The 23882-nt window shown below is 30.9% G+C and overlaps 1 protein-coding gene across 5 annotated transcripts in view; it reads right to left on the bottom strand.

Moving 5' to 3' along the window:
• The window catches only part of LOC145292325 (kinase suppressor of Ras 2-like), a 169159-nt gene that overhangs the window by 82446 nt on the left and 62831 nt on the right, over window positions 1-23882 (bottom strand). For all 5 annotated transcript variants that reach the window (XM_080138660.1, XM_080138671.1, XM_080138654.1 and 2 more), the window contains exons 2-4: window positions 20868-20999; window positions 15309-15453; window positions 11056-11572 (exon numbers count right to left, since the gene is read on the bottom strand). In XM_080138660.1, the coding sequence (XP_079994786.1) occupies window positions 11056-11572; window positions 15309-15453; window positions 20868-20999 (794 nt within the window). The remainder of the gene's footprint in view (window positions 1-11055; window positions 11573-15308; window positions 15454-20867; window positions 21000-23882) is intronic.

Raw genomic sequence — 23882 nt, 5'->3', positions numbered from 1 at the left:
TGGCTTTGTTCTTAATTTAAAAAAAAAATGTAAATGTTTTATTTTCTGTAAATAAATTAAAAGTGTAGTATCTGTTCTGATACTACACTTCATTTGTTCTATCTTTAGTCAGAGTAGGAGAAGTTCTTCTAGACTCCAAACAATTTTTTATTTTTGACCCAATCCAGGGTGTTCCTTTTTGGGAAGCTGAGTGTTCCCCACATTAAAAACTGACCTTGCATCTACCCCTGCCCTCATGGGAAGGCAAGTAAATAGTCATAATATGTATATGATTAATGGAACACAGAATCACTATTTTACACATAGCTAGTGTGTGTGGGAGGAGGTGTATTTGTGGGTTCATACTTTTCCCCAACAGTATTAGTGCATATCTGAGCACAATAGATCTGATGTATTTTAAACTCGGTGTAGTCAATTTCATAGTCAGTGAAGTACTTTAATGGAATGCGCTTGGACAAAATTGCACTTGTACTCCCTTGACATACATACACCCGACAAATCCGTCTAGCAGAAAAACTTCCTCTCCTTCACTGTACAGGCCTCTAGATACAAGAAAGCCTTCTACTCTAATAGCTTCTTCTTTCAGACTGTCAGACTTGGAATTCCCTCCCTGTCTCCTGCTTCCCCGACTGCACTAATATACAGTAGTTTAAATGTAATGTCAACAGACATTTTGTTCATCTCACATAATCCCCTGTAAACATGGTCACAAATAGTAGCCACTTATGTCCAAGTGGCAATATGCCTTGTATGGGGTGAACAAGAATTTAAAAAAAAAAAAAAAAAAAAGTATCTGCTGGGCAAATCAATATGTATATGATTAGTTTGAACACAAGTCTTTTTTACACATAGCCTGGGGTGGGGTGGAGGATCATAACTTTCCCAATAGTATTAGTGCACACATATTTATATATATATATGAGTACAATATATCCACACCATTTTAAACTTTGTGTAGTCAATTTCATAATCAGTGACAGTATCTACCAGGAAAATCATACATCACTAAAATAATTTAACTTGTATAGATTAATAGGGAAACTGTACAAATTAAGAGGAGGTTTTGTTAATCCCATGTCATACAGCAACAAGCATTACGTAATTACTAATAATTAATGTTTGATGCATGATAGTTGACCCTTCACACACACACACACACACACACACACACACACACACAGCAGCAGTAGCTAGCCTAACAGTCTGAATATGACTTCATGCTTCAAAATTGCTACCCAGGGACACATTTAGGGGTTCCAAAAATGTTAATTATTTTCCCAGCGGGTCGTTCAATTTCTGAAGATATTAATTATAAGTCTCCGACTAATATCTTTGCTCTCTATCTTTCTATCTCCATTGTTATACAGTTGAGCTTGCATTTTGTTGTGCCAGTAGCCACTGACCCCACCACTTCCTTCCTAACTGAGATGAACGGGGTTAGAAAGCCATGCACAGAAATTCAGCAACTAGACTATTTGCAAGAAGGACCAATCACAAGACAGATAATAGAGCTCTATTCTGCAAAATACAAATACACACAAAATATATTCATGTAAAGCTAGAGATATTCTCATAAAAAATAAAATAGCACTAAAAAGATTTATGGAGCTCTGATAAAACTATGAATTACAACCATTCTAAACCTAACAGCAGACACTTTTCAGCACAAGTATACTTTAATTGGCAAAAGTATTTTTATTCTTATTTTCAGAAGAGTTATATTAGTAAAAAGGGAAGGCAATCCAAAATTAGTGCTTGTTAAAAATAAAAAACACAAAGAAAAAAAAAGAAAACAAATGCATGCATTTTCAAAGAAAAAAAAAGTTATCTAAAATACATTCCACCCATTTCATAATATTCTAAACTGAATACTATATTTTATTTGTGTTGTATAAAAAATTTATTCTGAAAATAATTATTTTGCAATACACGAGAATATATTTCATTCATAAATTGTAAATATAATTTATTTTTAAATATTGTTTCTAAATTTTTAACAAATTAATTAAATTCAATAAATGTTTTGTTATTTAATGTTTTCTGTTGTGTTACTTCATTACTTTATTAAACTTGTTTTAAATTACCAGAAAAGTTTGATTAGAAAAAACCCATTAATTTTGGATTGCTTTCCCTTTCTGCTAAGATAACTCTTCTGTAAAAGAAAAAAAAAAAAAAATTCTGGTAAGTTAAAATGCATGTGTACCTATTTTTCATCCCCTATACATAATTCTAGTATACCTCATCCTGGAGTATGTCATCTAAGAAACAAATAATTATCCTCAAAAAGATATCGTACATCTGGAATGCACTTAATATTTTGCAATCAGGATGGTGACAGAACTCAATGCTTACCTACAAAAAAAAAAAACAGCTCTTAAGACTAGATCTGCTCTCATTTGAACAGTAAGGGATGTGAAGAGACACAATTCTGGCATAAAACATTAATGAGAGGAATTTCAATCTACCTTTTAAAGAGTTTTTTTTTTTTTTGACCCCAGTACCAATTTCAGTCACTATGGTCGCTCACAAAAGATGTACCATTATCACTTTTGTCCGTGCTCCTGCTCTGTGGAACAACCTGCCAGAGGAAGTTGTGATGATGACTACCATATCAAGGCATATATGAATGTAAACATCTACATCTCTTTACATGGCTTGTTGCGTGTTGCAACTTCTTGACAAATAAATTTGATTTGATCAACAATATAGTATTCAAATGTAGCTATTATGTAATAAGAACTTTATGCCAGCAAATATCGATTAAGTTAACTAGTATGAATATTGGCAAGGTGGCGAGGGTCACTTTTAGTGCATATCACGATAACCGATCTGCAAACAGAATTGTACCCAGAAACAGCTGACGCAAGTTGAAGCAATGGAAGAAGTCAAACGCCATAAATAAAATATCAGGATACGAGGAAGGAGTCATGTTTTCGAGCAAGAGAAAAATTAAGTTTTAGTTTAGTTGAAAGTCAAGCGAACGAGACGCGCAAATGATATAGATATAATCTAAGCCGACTGTTACCTTAAGTCTGTCCGTCTACATCTAAACTCTCAAGTTAGAAAACTAAGTTATGGCAGAAATAATTTTAATTGTGTAATCTCTGTCTTTCCCTCCATATATCCATTCTCTCAGAATCTTGAAAACTCAGCAAAAGTTTCCTTGTGTCATTCACGCATGAAAAGTTTTGTTCAGCTTAGTTAAACAAATGACCCTTTACAACCACTAGATGGCGCAGCTACTCATAAAACGTGAAAAGAAACAAGTGATGATGAAGAGAATGAAAGGACCTTCATGTGGACAGCCTGTGCACACATGTATAACAGAAATAATTTTATTTGGTTTATTGATCACTCATAGGTGAAAACATAACACAGCCATAAAAACTTCTTTGCCATATTTGATAATTTCACAAAAACTTAACAATTTTGCCTTATTTGGATAATTTGAGCTATTGTTCTACTCTTGAGTGATATTCTCATAATGTTTCGATTGATGTAATCTCCAACCTTCTTTAGGTATATTCTGTCAAACTTGCAAATCTTTCTATTGGAATCTGCATGGAATTCCTCTATGGGGTAGCATGCTCTCATTCCACTAACCATGAACGGATAGAAGTCTTATATAATTCACAATTGCATTATCCATAATGAGGATTAAAGCTTCAGAGGAGTGTCACTTAGTAGAACTAAATTTTATTTAGTATCTTATCCATTTCACTACAAGTTCACAGTTGTAGCAGATGAAATATTAATGAGTTCTGTTTCAATCTCATACAACAAAATGGCTAAAGGAATGGTTGCTACCAGATCATTCTACGTTACAGAACACTTCATGGCGCACCTGAGAAGCATGATTGAAAGCTTCTTAAAAATGTCTGATTTTCAATGATTTTTATAGGAAATTAAATATTTGAAAATAGAAAGAATAACATTTTTTATTTTTGTTACAATATAGTACCTGCCTTTTGAGGAGTTGGATTTTATAGGAAGAAAAAAAAAAAGAATCAATTATGTATCTAGCTTTACCTCTTGGGAAGAAAATTCAATAGGAACCGAGAAGTATTAAACAAAACAAAGGTAATTAAGATGTCTGGGAAAAGATACAATCTACATATGCATTTTCATTTATCCTTCAACAGTTAATTTCCTTAAAAAATAATCTTTCAAAATTGAAACATTTGTCAAATTGTTTTTAGTTATGTTTCTCAGTTGTGCAATGAAGTAGCCCATAATATAAAATGCTATGGTTGCTGCCTAAAAAAAACTTTACATAAATTTTACAAATTGAAATTTTTGTATTTGGATTATTCAGATTATTGTTCTCATCTTGAGTGTTATTTGCACAGCATTTCAATGAATGTAATTTCAGTACTTCTTCAGGTATATCTTGTCGAAGTCGGAAATCTTTCTGTTGAATGAGGGAATCTGCTTGGAATTTTTAACAGAAACCTTTAATCTATCCATGACTGGGTAAAAGTCCTAAGTAATATCGCAATTGGATTTTGAGTATCACCTACACTGAGAATTGAACTTTCAACCTCCAGAAGAGTGTAACTTACAACTGAATTTTACCAACTACTTTATCCACTATGCCAAGATCTTTGCAGATTTGAATTTTGCAAAAAAAATCATTTTGTGCAAGACAACCATTTTATTTGTAACTAGCTGGCTTCACTATTCCTACTCGGAATCATTATAATGAAACCAATTAAGAAAAAGACAAAACTATTGTTATTCCTACCTCAAATTTAAGCTCTCTCTCATATACACACTATTACTAAACAAAAAAAATATTCTAAGAACTATATAAAATCTCAATTCAACTTTTAAAAGTTGAATTACAGTAAATAGCATATTGATTTGTTTAAAAAATGCAGTTGCTATCCCAAAAGCCGTCTATCCCCTCTTTAGAAGATACATAAGTTTAAATGAAATAAACAGAAGGTAGATTCGTTAAAAATGAGTGCACAACATATCCTATCAAAAATGAAAGAGGAATCTTTCATTTTACATGCAAATCAGTCAAGCATTAAATAATATTTATTAGGTAATTTTGAGTATCTGAAACACCAACAGCCAACACTGACAGCTTAATAACTGAATTCTAATTTTTTTTTATCAGCATCAAGTTTTGAAAGAAGCAGTACCAGCTACTCTGCCTACTTCCTTTTTTCACCTTATTCATTCATCTCCTCCCACTTTCTTCTTTTTCTTCATATAGCGAATCAGACTGGACACACATACGTTCACTAGGTGTGTCAGAAACTTTGTGAAAAATATTAAATAATTCGACCCCCTGTCTTTCCAAGCTTATAACTACTCGAAAAATGTAATTCAAACCCTAATTTCTTTTTTCAATTAAAGGAGCAAGGACCAAGGTTTCATTAAAAAAAAAAGTGATTAAAAAAAAAAAAAAAGTTTTAAACTTCAGACTTTACAGATAAATTTCTAAACACTTTTGTTTCAAATTTGAATACATTATTTATTGATCTTTTATCTTCAATTTGTGATATATAAAACTTTGGTGAGTAAATTAATTATTTACTTTTTAATAGACGTTTTAAAATGGGGGGGGGGCGTGAATTAAAAAAAAAAAAACAAAAAAAAAACGTTTGTCTAAAATATTATATTCACTTTACTGAAAAGAGCATAAAATTTCAAATTGACCCTGAAAATATCATAAAAATAGAATCAATAGAAATATTTTGATAGATTTTTAAAGTTTAAAAATTGAAAAATACTGAACTCGTAAAATTCAATTAATTTCATTACTGTTTTTTAAAAAATAAAAAAAATATTTCTATTACTTTTAAAACAACTTTAATAGTTTATTTTGGAAGTATAATCCATAAAGAAAATAAACAACCCACTTTTAAAAGAGAAATTACAAGTTTTTTTTATATTTTATTCGCAGTTTCGTGTTAGGGGTGTCAAAAATTCCTACAAAAATTCTGATACACCTATATGTTCACTTATTATATAGATTTGTAGGCACTCTTGAGTGGAATTGACAAAATGATAACATGACAATGCAAGTGAAGATATGGTTCAGAAAACATACATCAATGGTTCAGTGAAACAAATTGATAAAAGTCATAGTCAGCCTCGCCTGCAGATATCCAAACAATTCAAAGCAGTACTAGATGCACCATAGCCACTGGCCATTTATTGGGTAGGTTTCTGCCAGTATTTTGTTTAATTTTTGATTCTGGAGCAATTATCAAGACTCCCCCAGATGACACTCATGTCAACCACTTTTCTTGTTCTAACACTCAGTACTACTTGAGTTTCAAGCTAAACACTTTAAAATAAGTTAAAACACACAAAAAAAACTTATCCAGGAAGATAGAAGAGTAACTTATCTTGCCTTTGGTAACATTTATTTGTTATATATTGTTTTTTTGACTACCATTTTCATTTTCTTACTCCTCAGTTGAGTAATAAAGAATGCAAGTGGGCCAGATTCTGGCAGACAATATTAATGGGAATTTAAATATATATTTGAGTTTTTTTACCTCCTGTGCCAAGTTGCAATTTCCACTGGCACTTGCAAAAGGTGAACCATCATCATTTTTGCTTGATTAGTAGAAAGACAGCATTCTCTGTTCATGTTTCTGCTTCGTTGAATAGCTTACCAGACGAAGTAATGATGATGTCTATCATATCCAGATTTAAAGTTACCTTGGACAAACACTGATATATATATATCTATATATATAAAAATGTAACTCTTGGTTCGTTCGGAATTAATAGTCTAAAAAACCACTGGACGGATGGCTTCCACGTTTTGGTATAATATGTTTACTATATCCATGTGTGTTTTTATATATTTCTTTTTAATTATAACATTATACTTAATTTTTCTATGATAAATAGATGTTTTTCTTTGTACCGAGAGGCCATTTTTTTTATTTAGGGACAATTATTTATTACCGCTTCCTGTCACGTGACCAGTGTTACAATTTAGCGGTTTTCCTGCTAGATCTGGAGATTTTGTTTGCAATCTAGCGGGGAATTCTAGAAAATCTGGAGATATTTGGCCCCCACACACCCGCATTAGATTATTAAAAAATAAAGAAAAGCGCTTGAAAATAATTTAAAACATAAAATAAACTCATTCATGTAAGTAAAAAAAAAAGTAGCATTTATTTATTGCCTTTGGTAACAATTATTTATTGATTATTTGTTTTGTTTTTCACCTTTTTTTCGACTAACCATTCTTAAATCTCACTATAAAATCGATTTTTCCAAGTACATTTTAGGTGTGTGTGTGTGTGGGGGGGCATTCCAACCTCCGAAGTTTAGTTTAAAATACGATCTAAAATTGTAAAAAGCAAGAAACAACAGCAAAAAAAAAAAAAAAAACTTATACCAATACAGCAGAATTTAATTATCTACCAACCTAAATACTTTTAATATGCTAAACAAAGTTTTTTTGTTTTTTATTTTTCTAATTTCAAAATATGTTGCACCATTATTGTGATGTTTAATTTGCAGTATATTTCAATTTAACTTTTATTATAAAATGTTTGAGTTTATGATTTGTTTCCTGCAAAAAAAAAAAAATACCCTCTCTGAAAAAAACAGGCAAAACTAGCTGATAAAATATGTAAGCCTTCTGGGGAGCTAACCGCTTCAATATAATTCCAGAAACATATAGTGAGAAAACACGGAACATTTTATATATTGAATATACTATATCTATAATTTTTTTTATTGTAGGAAGTTAAAATATGGATTTTTTTTTAGGAGGGGGGATTGATATTTTTCAAAATTTCAGACGATAAAAATTAAAAATCTAGCGATTTTCTGGACATTTCTTTCTCCTGATCTCGCGGGTTTTTTAAATCTCAGTTGACAACATTGCATCACTAAAAAAACACTACAGGCTTAATGTAAACAGAATGTGTTTACAATATCGGTAAATTTTCAATGGGTTTAATTACATGATTATTGATAATGTAACCATGTGATTGAACTTTAATTTAAATTAACCACACGTGGTCGCAAAATGAATGCCGACGCTCAAAGTGTATACACATTTTGACTCCTCCCTTTACTTAAAAATTCACCAAAAATCAGGAAATTAACCAATTTTAATGAAAATTGCAGTATTTTTCAAATAATGATCGCAGAATATAATGAACTAATTATTTTTTACTTAACTCTTAGTGAAAATGTTTTGTTTAAACAAAAAATACCTTTACTAAAGTTATGGTTTTCAGTAGTAAATAAAAAACGCAAGAATTTATTTTTGCTTTTTTTTAAAGCATCGTAATTTGTAACAATAAAAAATAATTTTTACAGTAACATTAAGAAAAAAGCCCCTAAAGTCCGTATTAATGAATTCGATATAACTCGAAGAAAAATGAATTCTCGCATACTATTCAGGAAATTAAAGATTCAATTAGATTCCTATTTCAGTCACCTAAATTATTTAGGGTGAAATGAGTTTAGGAATTTATAGCCAAACCTAAATATTTTTTTTTGGTAAATATCCAGATACGCTATTGCTTGGTGAAGCCGTCGTTTATGCTACAGCGTGCATGCGCGTAGCATAAATAGAAGCTGCAAAATGGTGGAAAGAAGTTTGTGGGTTCAGAGGTAAATACCATGCAAACGGTAAATTTGCCCCAAGTTTGACTATCAGATTCGTTGTCAGCGACCTCACTTACCTATAAAAAAAAAACAAATTAGAGTGGTCGGTGTTCTGTAGTAGCGTATCTGGATATTTACTATATTTTTTTCTTGCTTAAAAAAAATAGCATTAATACAGTAAGTTAGGTAAAATTTGCATAGAATGCTCTGCTTTACGGTTGTAAAAATGGAACGGAAATTTGAATTTCGTTCCCTTTTAAATTTGGTACATTTTTACATTACGCCCAACTCATCGTCCACATTCGACACGTCAACTTTTATAGCTTTTCGGGTATTCGGGTGTCTATTCCGAAAGCCGTTCTTAACATGGGTAGATTGGTAGGTCTGTAAGAAATTTCGTGAAAAATAGTGAATAATTCCACCCCGTCTTTCCAAGCTTATAACTACTTGAAAAATGTAATTCAAGCCCTAATTTTTTTTCAATTAAAGGAGCAAGGACCAAGGTTTCATAAAAAACAAAAGAAAAAACAAACAACGTGGTTAAAAAAAAAAGGTTTTAAACTTCGAACTTTACAGGTAAATTTCTAAAAAACACTACTTTTTTTTGTTTTAAATTTGAATATATTACTTATTGACCTTTTCTCTTCAATTTGTGATATATAAAACTTTGGTGTGTAAATTAATTATTTACATTTTACTAGACACTTGAAAATGGGGGGGGGGCGTAAATTAAAAAAAAAAAACGTTTGTCTAAAATATTATATTCGGTTTATTGGAAAGAGCATAAAATTTCAAATTGACCCTGAAAATATCGTAAAAATAGAATCAATAGAAATATTTTGATAGATTTTTAAAGTTTAAAAATTGAAAAATACTGAACTCGTAAAATTCATTACTGTTTTTTAAAAAATAAAAAAAAATATTTCTATTACTTTTAAAACAACTTTAATAGTTTATTTTTGGAAGTATAATCCATAAAGAAAATAAACAACCCACTTTTAAAAGAGAAATTACGAGATTTTTATATTTTATTCGCAGTTTCGTGATAGGGGTGTAAAAAATTCCTACAAAAATTCTGATACATCTACTAGATTGGAGTGTTTATTCATTGTAAACGTACCCGACAACCTATAAATGTCAACATTTCCAATGTGAATGGTAGGCTGGACTTATGTAAAAAATAACAAAAAGATATACCAAACTGACTTTTTCGTTTAAAAATGGAATTATTTCCCTTTCGTTATTAACTTTTTTTTTTTTAATAAATATTTTGTGTTTTATATGCATAAAGTACAATTGTTGAATGTTACTGTTTTGATTATATTCGTTTGGGGGTGGGCACAATTAAAAAATTGAGAAAGATTAAAATGAAACGAAATTTAAGTTTCCGTTCCATTTTTACAACAATCATAAAACAGTGCATACTCAGCAAGTTTTATCGTAATTTATAAGCATATTGAAACACTAAATCAACATTTTATTTTTTTTTTTTTGCATAATTAATGATGGAAGTATTTTTCTGTTTATTTTCTTAACATCTGTTAAAAAAAATAATTTGTACATTCTCTTGAAAAAAAAGAATCAAACTTTTCTCTACTTTCACATGTGTTCCATTTTAACAAACTGAGCCACAGCAACGCGTGGCCGGGTACAGCTAGTATATATATATATATATATATATATATATATATATATATATATACATACATACACTATGTACATGTATATAATGTGTTTTATGTGGCTTAAAGGTAATTTATAGAAGGCATTACGATGTAGAAGTGTAACGGATCGATACAAACTGAAGCAAATTAAGACGTAATGGTGGAATAATATGTATTATAACATTTTTTTTATATACTTTTAAAATTGCATTGTGTTCTTACTCGAGTCAGTATGGTCTGATGGAAGTTACATATTGTATAATATTTCGGAAAAATTTCCATTCCTCAGATATGTGTTCGACTTTAGGTCAAACGTTAAATTTGATTTATTTGATTGAAAAGAAAGGAGAAAAATTTTATAAACAATACAAAATAATATCCTGTTTGATGATCAAAGCTGCTGGCGGTGTCTGGAGTGGCAATATTGCCCTAGGTTGCTGGCTGATCAGGACATCTAATTGCATGTTGTATGAAGAAAATTAAATAGTTTTAAAAAGGTACAAAAGTGAAATATTTGAATAATGATTCATAAATATACACAAGATAGCTTTTTCGGGATGCATGTAGAATTTGAAACTTTATAATCAACTAAAAGGATACCCATATCAAAATCGGTAAAATTAATTCCCCAAACAGATTTTGCACCACTTCTATAATCCTTTAAAAAAATTAACATATGTTACTAAATCTGATGTATTCCAATTGTGATCAAAATATATCACATGATTTTGATTCTAAAAAATGTCTAAAATTTCAGAAAAAAAAAGACAGGTAATTGACTTTCACTTACCTTACAGGGTCAATATTGGTTACTCTACTCGCCAACTGAGATTCACAAGAACGACTCTTCTTTAGCGAAGTGGCATCAGGGAACAGTTGAATCTTCTTCTTGGGAGGAGGCGTACTCGGGTATTTTGTACCTATTGGCTTGGTTCGTACTAGAGTTGGTGTCGGAGGAGGGGTGCACCTATGTCGTTCCTTCTGGATACGAGGCGCCGGCGACGAGGGAGTACTCTGTGGAGGTGTGGGTAGTTGAGGTGGAAAGAAACTGTCTGGTGGAAGAGACGACGTTGATGGACGTTGAAAATATTTTGGAGAGCCTCCCCCTCCACTCCAGCTACCCTCACCACCACCACCTTCACTTGCTGTACTTCCAGAAGCCTCTCCCCCTCCCCCACCTTCACCACTGCTGCTGACATTGCTGCCGCCACCACTGCCACCGCCCACGGATGATTGTGAGGCAGTGTAACTGGTCCAGTGGAGTTCTACATCATTGTCATCAATATCAATCCCCTTTATTTGTTTATCTGGAGGGAAAAAAGAAAATGCAAGACAGGTTATGTATGAAAACGAAGGCGTGGGAACGTGCAAAAATACTTCAATCATGAAATCAATTACAAAATCGGTACTTATGCAGAATAGGGACTGCGTTATCGTCGGCATATTCTGGGCAGATTACGTAAACCACTGAAAGGTGCCAAAGCACTTAGTCAATGAAACTGCAGCAGTTATCAATTGGCAAATCTTTTCTTAAAGTTCTTTTTTTTTTACAGTATTTTTGCTTATTAAATTATCAGGTGAAAGTACAGAATAGTTAAAAAAGAAAAAGAAAAAAAAGAAGAAAAAGTGCCCCCTTCCCATGTTAAGAATGGCTTTCTAAATAACTTCATTATTTCAGCATGGTTTTTAAACTCCACAAGTGTCTTTTTTTATTGAAATTGCCATATGACGACCGTTTTTGATTATAATTATAATAGGGCGGAACTTTTTTTTTTTGAAAAATCATAAATGAATATTAATTTTTTTAAAGAAGGCCAAAACAATATGAGTTTTTTTTATTATATTATTTTGGCCTTTAAAAAAAAAAAAAAAATACTATTCATTCATAATATTTTGCAAAAAAAATGCAATCCTATTTCTTAGAACCTTGTCATGTGAGCTGCATACTTGCACTGTTTTCAACAGATTACCCAGAGAGATTTTTACATCTCTAAGGAGAAAAAAAAATTAATAAAAAGAAATTGTTTGAAAAATCCCAGATTGGAGTGAAAGCTTGTTTCATATCTTTAAAAGGTAAATTAAACATCTCTTTTTATAAAAAAAAAAAAAAAAAAAAAAAATAGTTTTCTTCTTAAAAATCTTTTATATTGATTATAATTATGTTTTTTGCCTTAATTTTTAACAGTTTACTAACATTTTAAACATTGGTCATCATTTTCAGTATAAAAACAAAAATTTGTTTGGCATGTTCCAGCAGTTTACGTAACTTATTCAGAATATACCAAAAATAATGTGATTTCCTTTCTGCATAAGTACCACAAAATCTACATAATAATACACTAGGGAAATTCCATGATTGTACATCCGTTATCAACTTGCCCCCCCCCCCCCCCTAAAAAGAAAAGAAAAAAAAAAAGATGAGATCGCTGTATCACTGAAGATGCAATGCAAAAAATATTTTTTTTTGAAATTACATCTGATGTTGCTGTTATACCAAATATGAAACTCAAACTACAATACATGGTCTTAGTCTAGGATCAAAGTGTAGTATCTGTTTTGTCCAAAATTGGTACAAGATATTGTGGAGTCTGCATATGCACTGTCTGTCCATAGAAGATACATATATCACACAAACTCCTACAAGGGTTTTGGTGATAAATTCTCATAACGAGATAAATTCAAAACTACATTAATCAGAATATTCAGATAAGCATGTTTCAGCTTGAACAAACATGGTAACTAATATCATTAGGTCTGCGTTTTCATCAGATGTCCATAGAATGGAAATATTTTTAAGCATAGCAACAATATACAACAAATAAAGAATACAACTGTGAAATTTCCATAGGTCTTGATAGAATTAATATATTAAGAGGAAATTATTGCTTATCATTAGCTTAAACTAGTCTGTTTATATTAACTATGTGTAACAGAGTGCCTATAAGCACATGAGAAAATCAGCAGCAGCGGTAGCATAGCTGACTTGCGAAAATATTAGCAGAAGCACAGCAGTCGTCTTAACACATATGCAAATTAGAAGGTGTGCATGAGCTTGTATTGCAGGAAAAGGAGAAAAAAATGCACCATGTGGTGAGGAGCAGAAAGAAAAAGGTGTAGCTGGGTAAGATGTGGTGGCAGAGAAAGACTTTTTAATCTGGTATCGAGATGGCAGGGTTTTGCTAATCTCATGGCAGACGAAATGAACAGTAAAAAAGAAACAAGAAACATTGTTTGGAAAGTAACAGTAATAAATGCCTTTTGCTAAAACAAAAAAAAAAAAGCAGAGTCGGATTTTTGTTTCTTTCCTGCTTTTTTTAATACTGCGACAAGTATAACACCATGTTACATATGGTAAACTGTTTTCCGGCTGATTGATGGGGTTCGAAAATAAGCAAGTCAATCTTTAAACGGGTCTGAATTCTAGACAAGATCAAAGAAAATGAGCTAGCAGGGTGCATATGAAGTTGCTCCAAGATGAGATCACTTATTGGGATTGCGTAATCAGACAGATTTACATAAATTTTATGAGCTTGTTATCGTCACCTGTTGTTTACTCCAATTACATCGAGTTTGCAATAGTGTAAAAGTCCATCTGTATTGCAACCACCTATGGTGGTATGGACATGTTGGATAAACAGATGTACACACATTTTAAATGAGGAAAAGACAGCTCGAAAAAAACTTGGAATGACTCAGTCAAAGACGATATCAAGCAGTGACCAATCGAAATCAACATAGATGATAGTTTCATAGAAAAAAAATCATTTTCTGTCTTCATGGCTAACATGCAAGCCACATCTGATGTGGAAGTAACGTGTAAAAAAAAAAAATGGTCTACAAAAAAGTCACATTCCTTAGACAAAACTAAATTTATTTCATAATTATTTTCTAATTGATTTTTTTAAATTTATTTCTTTAGGGGCCAGATTTATAGGGGAAAATTAAGTGTAGGGTTTGGTAGCAAGATGTTTGTTTACATTACATTTAAATTTCCGCATGTTGTTATGGTTAGGGAAACAAGAGCAGGGCTCTACATTGTGAGTGAAACAGTCGCATTTGCGAGTGATATTTAAAAGTGGCGACTAGAAATAATGAAACGCTTATCTTTTGGCGATTGTATTTCTTTCACTGACAATCTTCCAAAGCTCACTACTCGGTGAAAAATCTTTTCAATATTTTTTTTTTTTTTTAATAAAATGAACAAAGTTAAATTATTTAAACAAGAAAAGTTTAATAGGACAATATACTCTTCTTTTTTTTTTTAAACGAAGGCTGTTTAAAAAAATATCTGAAGAAATTGGAATGTTTATACCTTCAAGTATCAACATAAAATTTGTTGTATATTTAGAATTACACTTATAAAAAGAAATACCGAAAAATATTTATGATGTACATACTTGTTACAGAATGAAGATGTCATATTCTAAAAATCATGTGGGTTTTGGCTAGTAACTTTTCTAGTTGGCTAGTAAACGAAAATATTTAGTTGTCAAAGGTCAACTAAAGATAAATTTGTCCATAGAACCTTGAAGAGGCAGGTAGGAAATTCCAAAGACAAGCTGCCCAAGTAAAGATGCTATTAAAATAAAAAAAATCTTCCACATCTGTGAATTTGTACAGTGAAGGGGTGTGTCCTTGGTTTCTAGTCAGAGGTTCGTTATCTTGTCTTTTAATTAAAAAAAAAGAAAAAAGTAGATTCCATTAATTGCTAATGAGGATTTTATACAAATGGAATTTTGATTTAAATGTTAAGTCTATAAATTTTAAAAAACACAAGATATTAAATAAATAAAAAACCTTCCATAGTCATCTTTTGACCATCCATAAAAAAATGCTTCAGCTTAGATATAATTTCTATCACATCAATTATGAATGACCTTGCTATCAATTCATGGAAATTCAATGGAAAGTTTTTCTTAGGAAGGGAATAAAATATAAAAATAAAAGACTTAAAAGGTTATTTTCTTTTTTCATTTCTGATTTTAATAAATCGACTTGAGGAAAAAAATATGGTTACTTATTTAAGAAGTTGTAAAAACTTACTCGTCCAAGCATTCAAATTCCTTAAGGCCGTTGTTAGTTCCAGAATGGCTTCTTCTTCAGCATTGGTATCATCAAAGAGAGCACGAACCTGCTCCTCAGTCAGAGTCAGGAGGGAAGTTAGTAAAATTCCTTTATTCACAATCACCTACCAAAGCACATAAGATAGAGAAGAGTTTCTAATTGAGTTTCAATAATAGCAAAACATATATACGATAATGTTAGATATGGAGCAATACCCTTTTCATGATACATGTAATAGACAATACACAAGTTACTTCTCTTAATAAAACATATATTTGAAAGAAAAATATAAAAGGAAACATGTATATCCTAACATAAAACTTTATAAAAATGGAATGTCCTGATTAGTTTTTAATTAAGCATAACTAAACTTTCCACCCAGAAAATAAATATCTGCTTACCCTTTTTTAAAATCAAATCATTAAAATCTCTCAAAATAATGGCTTTTCTGTTTATCAAAAACATTGAATTTTGCATCCAACCTAGGGATACGAGTGGCCAAGGTAAAATATCTGAACTAGAAATAAATTTCCCAACTGGCGTTCAAAAACATGCATTTACATTAAAACCAGAACATTGTCTTTTTCAGGCCCACATTTTCGATATTTTACATTTGCGCTGTTTCTAAAAGCCATATTTATCAAAAGCCAACATTACTTGCTTTTTCTCTTTTGTTTTTTATACTTATTTTATTTACATCTCCATTCAATAAACCACATTTTATAAAATCTCTCCTGTTACTGTCGTTTCTTCAGTGTGCTATGTTTATTGCTATTTTTTCCTAGATCAAAAGCAGGGCTTGAGAATGGATAATTACTTTCTTAAAACTTCTTTTTATTCCATTATAAATCTGAGAAATTATTTCTTTGTAGCTGGCAACAATGTACTTTCTTGTGTAGCACGTCATAGCTGGTCTGTAACAATGTGGATTAGAAAACAAAAAAGAAAGTATTCTTCATGAAAGTTTTACTGCTATAATTTGAAAATTATGTCCTTTTAGACATCCATATTTTTACAATTTGGTTGTGCTTCGGGATAAATTTTGGTTATTTTTGACATTGTGTGCCAAAGATAGTTAAGTTACATTTGGTGTCGCTATAAATATACCTTTGTGTTGTGACACAATAAGTTGCCAGTTTTCAAGACTGAATAAGAGGGGGAAAAAATCACTCCTTTAAAATTCAATTTTTAAGAGGGAAAGTGGAATACAGCAAGGGGAATAATTAAAATAACTCTGCACACACACACCGGGTCCATGCAAAAATTAAACAATTTTACAAAATTTATTTTTAATTTAATGCTTACTATTCCAAACAATATAGAAAGAGAAAATTAATTGAAGAACTGTGTTTTCACCAGAAATATTTTGTACCAATAAGGTAAAAACTTCACTTAGAAAATCTGCGTCCTGCAATGCATGAGGCAGTCAAAGTATACTATCATTTTCGATCTGAAACTAGACCCACAGTGTCCCTCCAGTTTCTCCCCATTGCCATCAAATCTCTCAATTGTCTGTTTCTACTTCACTTTTGGTTTTCCTTTTCTTTTTCTATCAGGGCTCATTGGAGCACTTGGTGCCACTCTTAGGTTATGTCTGAGCTAGCCTAGACGTTTGCAGATTACTAATGATACCTGTTGGTTAGTACAATCTCTGACTTCTTTGTGGGTAATTCAATCACTCCATTTGATCCCTAGACTCTAAGGCACTTGGAATCAAACACATCTAATTTCTTCTCTTGGCTGATTTTGAGATGCCAAGTTTTATTTTCATACAGCAGTGCAGACAAGACGTTGCTGTTATAAAATCTTAATACAGATCTGAGAGTGAATTTTTTTCTTCAGATCTTTCAGAGCTGGTTAAATGCTGCTGAGGTCTTACTTGCTCACTTTTCAAACTATAAACATATGATTTAATTTACGCACATTTTCAGCAAATTGTCACATTTTATCCAGTTACATCAGAAACATTTAATGTTTAATTCTGAGTATCAACACTTGAAAGTTTATCATTTCAACTTAGTTATTACAATAAAATACACTTATTTTAATCATTTGAAAACTTGATCAGTAAGTAGAATAAGTTTTTCCTCATGAAGTCAGCAATTTTACATCAATTCAGTTTCTTACTTTTTCTTCAAAGATAAAGACTATTTTTCTTTTTAAATCATTTATATAATATGAGGGGGATCTGAACAGAATAGTGATGAGAGATTTCCTGGCCATGGGTATCACCATTACAGGATACTATTATGCTTCACTTTTGAGAAAATTAAGAGAAGCTATCAAAATCAAAAGGCTGGGCAAGATCAGTGAAGATATCCACATCATGCAAGACAATGCTCTGGTTTACAACACCAGATCAGAAGCACAGGCTATAAAATCAACTTGCATCCCTCTTACTCTCTTAACCTTGCACTCTCCGAGTTTGACTTCCCAGCCATAAAGTTGTTTTAAAAGAAAAATGTTTCCCAGTTGATAAAGCCTTGATTTCTGGAAGTCCTGTTGTGGTTGGAAGACCAACCTAAGGCGTTCTACAAAATCTGTCTCCAGAACTGCACAAAACAATGGGAGGAATGCATAAGTGTATTTGATTCCTATGTGAAGTGTCATTAATCTACTGTTATGAGAAGGGAGTCAGGGACATTACTTATTGAACGTCACTTGTATACAGAATTGAAGAAAAGTAATAAAACAAAGAAAATAAATGAAAAACAAAATTGGCAACATATTGTGATATTTTGTCATGGATTGTAATTAATATATTTTATAAACATGTATTAGGTGGTTGCATGTTTAGTGAGTTGCACGTTTGCATTGCATGCGAATATTGAACTTACTATGGATAAGAAATATTTAGCTAAAAAATAAAATACAAAGGAGGCCACATAATAAATTGGAAATATTTGTATTCACACAGAATTTATCCAAAACGAAAAGGCTTGAACTTATTTTTGTGCATATGGTTCGAAGTATGCATTTGCTTGTATAAATAATAGCAAATAAAAAAAAAACCTAAACATTTTAAGCCAATCAAATGCAGTTCTCTGAATTTATCAAATGTCGTTTTCATCCACCATGAATGTATAGAAAGTCAGATTTTTCTTCAATAAAGAGGTTGAGCCAAAATCCACGATAGAGTTAATATTTATTCTGCCTCAACTTTCCTTTTTCAGGCTTCTGATTACTCACACATATACATTCATAAGCATATGCACTCTGCTACCAACACACATAATGCATCCTCTCATCTTATGGTCTGTTCATTGAAAAAAATGTATAAACTTATTCTCTTTAAATATTCCTGACATTTCTCACTGAACTTTATACAATGAAAACAAACAAACATTGACACTTATTAACAACTTTTAATCAAATATAATTTGTGTAATTGAAATTTTTATTACAATTTTCAGACTCAAGGATAATTCATGGCCCTTAAATTATCAATTCAAACTTCTTCAATAGCTTAACTAATGAATCCCCTTGTTCTAGGAAGACTATAAAAACATTAACAGGACATTGGTTTCTTAACTATGTAAACTTATTTTAAACATATATAAAATATCTCTTGTAGATTTATGTTTGAATTTACTATTTTATTTGTGTTTATTATCTAAGATTTTTCTCACTCTCATAAGAATTTTCATAAAAAATGTTCCTCTAAAACTGGCCCTTCCCAAAAATCTTCCTTCCAAATTGGAACTCACTAAAAAGGGGATCTCCTAAAGGTTCCCAGATTCGAGTCAACTGTACATTACAACTGGTATAAACATGTTGCATGAAACTCTGATTGGATAAGCATGTTTACTTACATTGCAGTTAAGGATAATTGAAGAAAAGACAAATTGAAAAAGATTAGCAATGATTCAGTCAAAGATGACTTCAGCCAATAGCATATTGAAAGCAATATAAATGATAGTTTCATGGAGAAAGTCATTTGGTGTTGCCATGGTCAACATTTGATGTGAACTAAATCTAGTGGACGCCTCCCTACTTCCCTTTCTCACAGAATAGATCTTGTGAGTCTATCTCTGCTCTACTGTTATTTTTATGGCAGATGCTTAACTGAGCTTCAATCTATCATCTCCCCATGTAATGCATTCACAACAAACACTCATCTAGCTTCAACAACTGTCACCAATTTACCTCACTCTGTGTCTGAAACTAAACGAAAATTCCATGAGCAATGTTCCTTTCCAAGAACTGTCCATCTGTAGAACATAATACCATATGGCTACTTCCCAGCTGAATATAACAAGGTCATTTTCAAGTCTAAAGTAAACAAGTTCTTGTTGAGCTGCCCTCTTAAATAATTAAACCCTATCCAATTTCCACCATAACCAATCCCCACAATGTTATCTCACTGTCTACCTATCACTCTTTAATCCATATCCTTGAGTGCCTCCCTCTCCCCCACGAGTAAAAAAAAAAAAAAAAGGAGGGCTACATGAACAGTTTAAAAAATCACATTTCCTTGACAAAATTTTATTTTTGATAATTTTTTCACTCAATTTTGGCATGTTTATAATTGTTTTCATTATCTTAAAAGCAACAGTGATAAAAGGTGCTATGCAACTTTGTATTTTGACTTATAGTAGCATGCATTTATTAAAAATAAAAAATAAAATAAAAACATGGGGTTTGTACTACAATACACATTGGTATGAAAAAAATGGTCAAATAATAAATAAATATCAAAGGCAAGATAAGTTACTCTTCTACCTAGCTGGAAAAGTTTTTAGTGGTTTTATTCACTTTAAAACATTTATTCTGTTCGAAAAACAAATAGTGTCTAGCGTTAGGTGAGAAAAAGAAAAATGGCCACAAATTGACCCGTAAATATCTGAAGTTTTGATAATGACTTAAAAATAAAACAAAACACTGTTAGAAACCCACCCAATAAATGTTACTGTGACATTTATTGGGTGGGTTTCTAAAAATATTTTGTTTTATTTTTAAGTCATTATCAATGCTTCAAATATTTACGTGTCAATTCGCAGCCATTTTTCTTTTCTCACCTAACGCTAGACACTATTTTTCGGATCAAATAAACATTTTAAAGTGAATAAAAACATTAAAAACTCTTACAGATGGGTGTAAAATAGCGCCGATGGCAATATGCAAATGCATGCAAAATGACGTCACCAGTAAAGAAAAGAAATTATAAAAAGGAGAAGTAGGACGATCACGTGAGAGATGTAAATAACATTCAAGATCATGTTAGAGGCATGGATAATGTTCGAGATCATGTGGGTGACATTACAGACGTAACAATGAAGAAATAAATTTTGTCATTACAAAGCAAAAGCGAGTTGAAGTTCTTTTTTATTCTTGGTCAACTTAGCGACTGAGATTACATGTTGATTCCCGGACAACATTACATAGGTAGAAGAGAAACTTACGCCTTTGATAACATTTATTTGTTATATACTTGTTTTTAATCACTTTCATACCAGTGTGTATTGTAAATCAAGCCAAAAAATTTTTTAATTTAAAAGATCATGGGAAAAAGAATAAATAAAAAAATAAAAAACTTACCGAAATTGCTTTCTCATTGATACCAAAGATGTTGAGCCATTTCTCGATCTTGGGAAACTCGGCCAGACGCTGGTCATCTTCAAGCTTTGCTTTTATAACCAGCTGCTTACTGAAGAGCTTGATTAACTTGCTCTGGAGAAGAAAATAAAAAAGAAAGCTTATTAAAATGAGTTCAACATGTCAATCTTAAGGAAAACTTTGCCAAATCATGTGAAAAATAATGCATGCTTTTTAATAAATGAAAATCAAGAATTTCAAGAGTATATGATGTTTTGTTTGTAATACTGATGCATATTTTGATAATTTATCTCAACATGTTTGAAATAAGTGTGAGAATTTATCTTTCATAACAATCAGTGTGATAAGGTTGCAGGTGCTTATTTACACTTCATTAAAAAAAAAAAAAAAAAAAAAAAAAAAAAAAAAAAAACAGAAACAATCTACATTATGTACATATCCATCACAGAACAAAATGTCATATTCCAGAAATCACGTAAATTGTTGTTTTTTTTAACTTAGAAAATCCAAATTTACAAATTTTAGCAATTAAAATTTTTTAATTATTTGGAATACAAAACAAAATCTTGATAGTCAAATTGAGTTGTTGCCCTTGAATTTTAAACAAAATGTCGGCTACCAGATCTCGTTTCACTTCCTCATAAAATTTGATTTTAGCAGTTAAAAAAAAAAATACTTGATCAATTTACATAATCTTTGGAATATGTCATCTTCAACCTGTGACAAGTATGTACTTCATAAAGATTTTTCAGTATTTTCTTTTTATAAATAAGCACCTCCTTTTGTAATATCAGTAGCATTACAAATTGATTTTTTTCTTTTTAGATAATTATTATTTTATCAACTTGCATGAAAAGAGCTATGTAAAAGATGCTTAAAACCATTTGAATTATGCAAATACCATCAGTAGTTCAAAAGTTATGAGAATTTTAAGTGCCAAAATTTAGGCTTTTCCGTAGATATTTTTCTTTAGAAAAAGTGGGCTAAATTACAGACGTCAACATTTCAAGAAATTCGGTAATTTCGCCACCATTTATTTATTTTTCAAGCTATTCTCATGAAACTTGGCACTCTTATGTAAAATTGTGTGCCCTTTCTGATTATGTAGTCAAATCTTATGTATCTCTTTACCATAAACCATTAATTATAAATTAAGATGTACAAATTTCAATTTTTTTAAAACTGGTGCATGGTATCATACAGTGGGTGTCTATTTATGAACAAAACTAAGTATCATAGTGGTATTTAAATATAGCTTTATTGAGAATAGACATTTTCCTGCCTCCTCACCAAAGGAGAGCTTAATCTTGGGTATAGACATTGAATGCCTAAAGAGCATTCATAGCCGGTATTTACTACTCCCCTCAAAGAAAAAAAAAAATTGAGTAGATATGAATTAATCTCAGAAATAAACCAAATAAAATTTTCATACAGATTTTGAATTTCTGTAAAAGATGGAAATTCTCATAGTCGACCAAAACTTATGCATTTTGAGACCAGTCCAATTTCTATTTTGTAAATCCTCTCTATCTGGCCCAAAATATACCCATATTTTCTGAGATGCAACCATAAATCGTACTCTATATGAATTCTTGATATAGTTTTCACAGTATCAGGATACCAGGAATCCTGATAAACAACTATATATATTCACCAGTTGATGGTAATTTTTGCCATTTCTATTCTGTTGTTTTACTGAAAATTCAATTATGTAAACAAAGAAATAAAATGGCAATGTTTTTTTTTTACCTTGTTTCCACCTTAACATTTAAAATGATTACTTGTATCGGTTTTAGGGTATGCTGAAAACGAATATCGCATTTAAATTTTTTGCAAATAAGTAGTTTTCCGGATATTAAGCAATGTTATGTTATCACTGGTGGCCATCTTGGTACGTGCAAGTGCAACCCCGAGAAACTATGCACAAATGTGCATACCAAGATAGTCATCAGCAATAAATTAAGACATGACATTGCTTAATATACAGAAAGCTACTTATTTGAGGAAAATTTAAATGCGATATTCGTTTTCAGCATACCCAAAACCTTTAAAGGTAGTCATTTTAAAGAAAAATGCTAAGGTGGAAACAAGGTAAAAATTTACAAAATGCATCACAATGAAATTCTTTATTGAATCACCTAATTATTATTATTATTATTATTATTATTTAGATATTCTCAGTTAAAAAAAACGGATTTGTTTTACAGATTTGAAAAAAATAGTCTTGACAATGAGTTAAAAATAAATTCAAGTGTCAGGATATCTTTTTTATTTAATTGTTAGGTGAAAGTACAGAATAGTTAATAAAAACACTCTTCCTTCCCCATATTAAGAATGGATTTCTAAATAATAATGTTATTTCAGCATGATAGCATAAGTGCACAAGTACCTTTTATTTGTTATATATATATATTTTTTTTTTGACCACTAAAAAACAATTCTACCTTAAGTACAAATAAGTAGTTAAATGCATGTACTTAGTACATTTTGTTGTTTTTTAACGCTTTTTAGTGCACGTGTACTAAAAGCGTTAAAAACAACAAAATAGTATTGTTTGGAAATCAAATTTGAAAAACTTGAAAATAATTTTTTAAAATTGACAAACTCAGAATAAAAAATGACTAGTCTAGTAAGACAGTTTTCTATTTTTAAGAGAATACTTTAGTCAGCTCAGCGCATGACACGCTTAGCGACCATTTTCTGTAAGCGGATTTGAATTTCTGTAAAAGATAACATTTTAAAGAAATTTCTGTTCAATTAATAATTATCAAATATTTACATATTATACATGAAAACAATTCTGAAACTATTATCTATATAGAAAATAGATTATATATGCCGATATATCTCATCAATTTTGAAATATTCTTTGTCAACTTTGCTTCCTGTGGTCGTAAAAAAAAAAAAAAAAAAAAAAATCAAAGTCCAGTAGAGATGGACTTCTATGCTTATATATCCTGTGAAATTTCAGCCATATCCAATCAAATTTAACCCCGC

This window comes from Euprymna scolopes, chromosome 2 (assembly GCF_053919585.1).
Source record: "Euprymna scolopes isolate OS-2025 chromosome 2, ASM5391958v1, whole genome shotgun sequence".
Lineage (NCBI taxonomy): Eukaryota > Metazoa > Mollusca > Cephalopoda > Sepiida > Sepiolidae > Euprymna > Euprymna scolopes.
The sequence above is the reverse complement of the archived record's forward strand: the minus strand, read 5'-3'. Positions and strand labels throughout refer to the sequence as shown.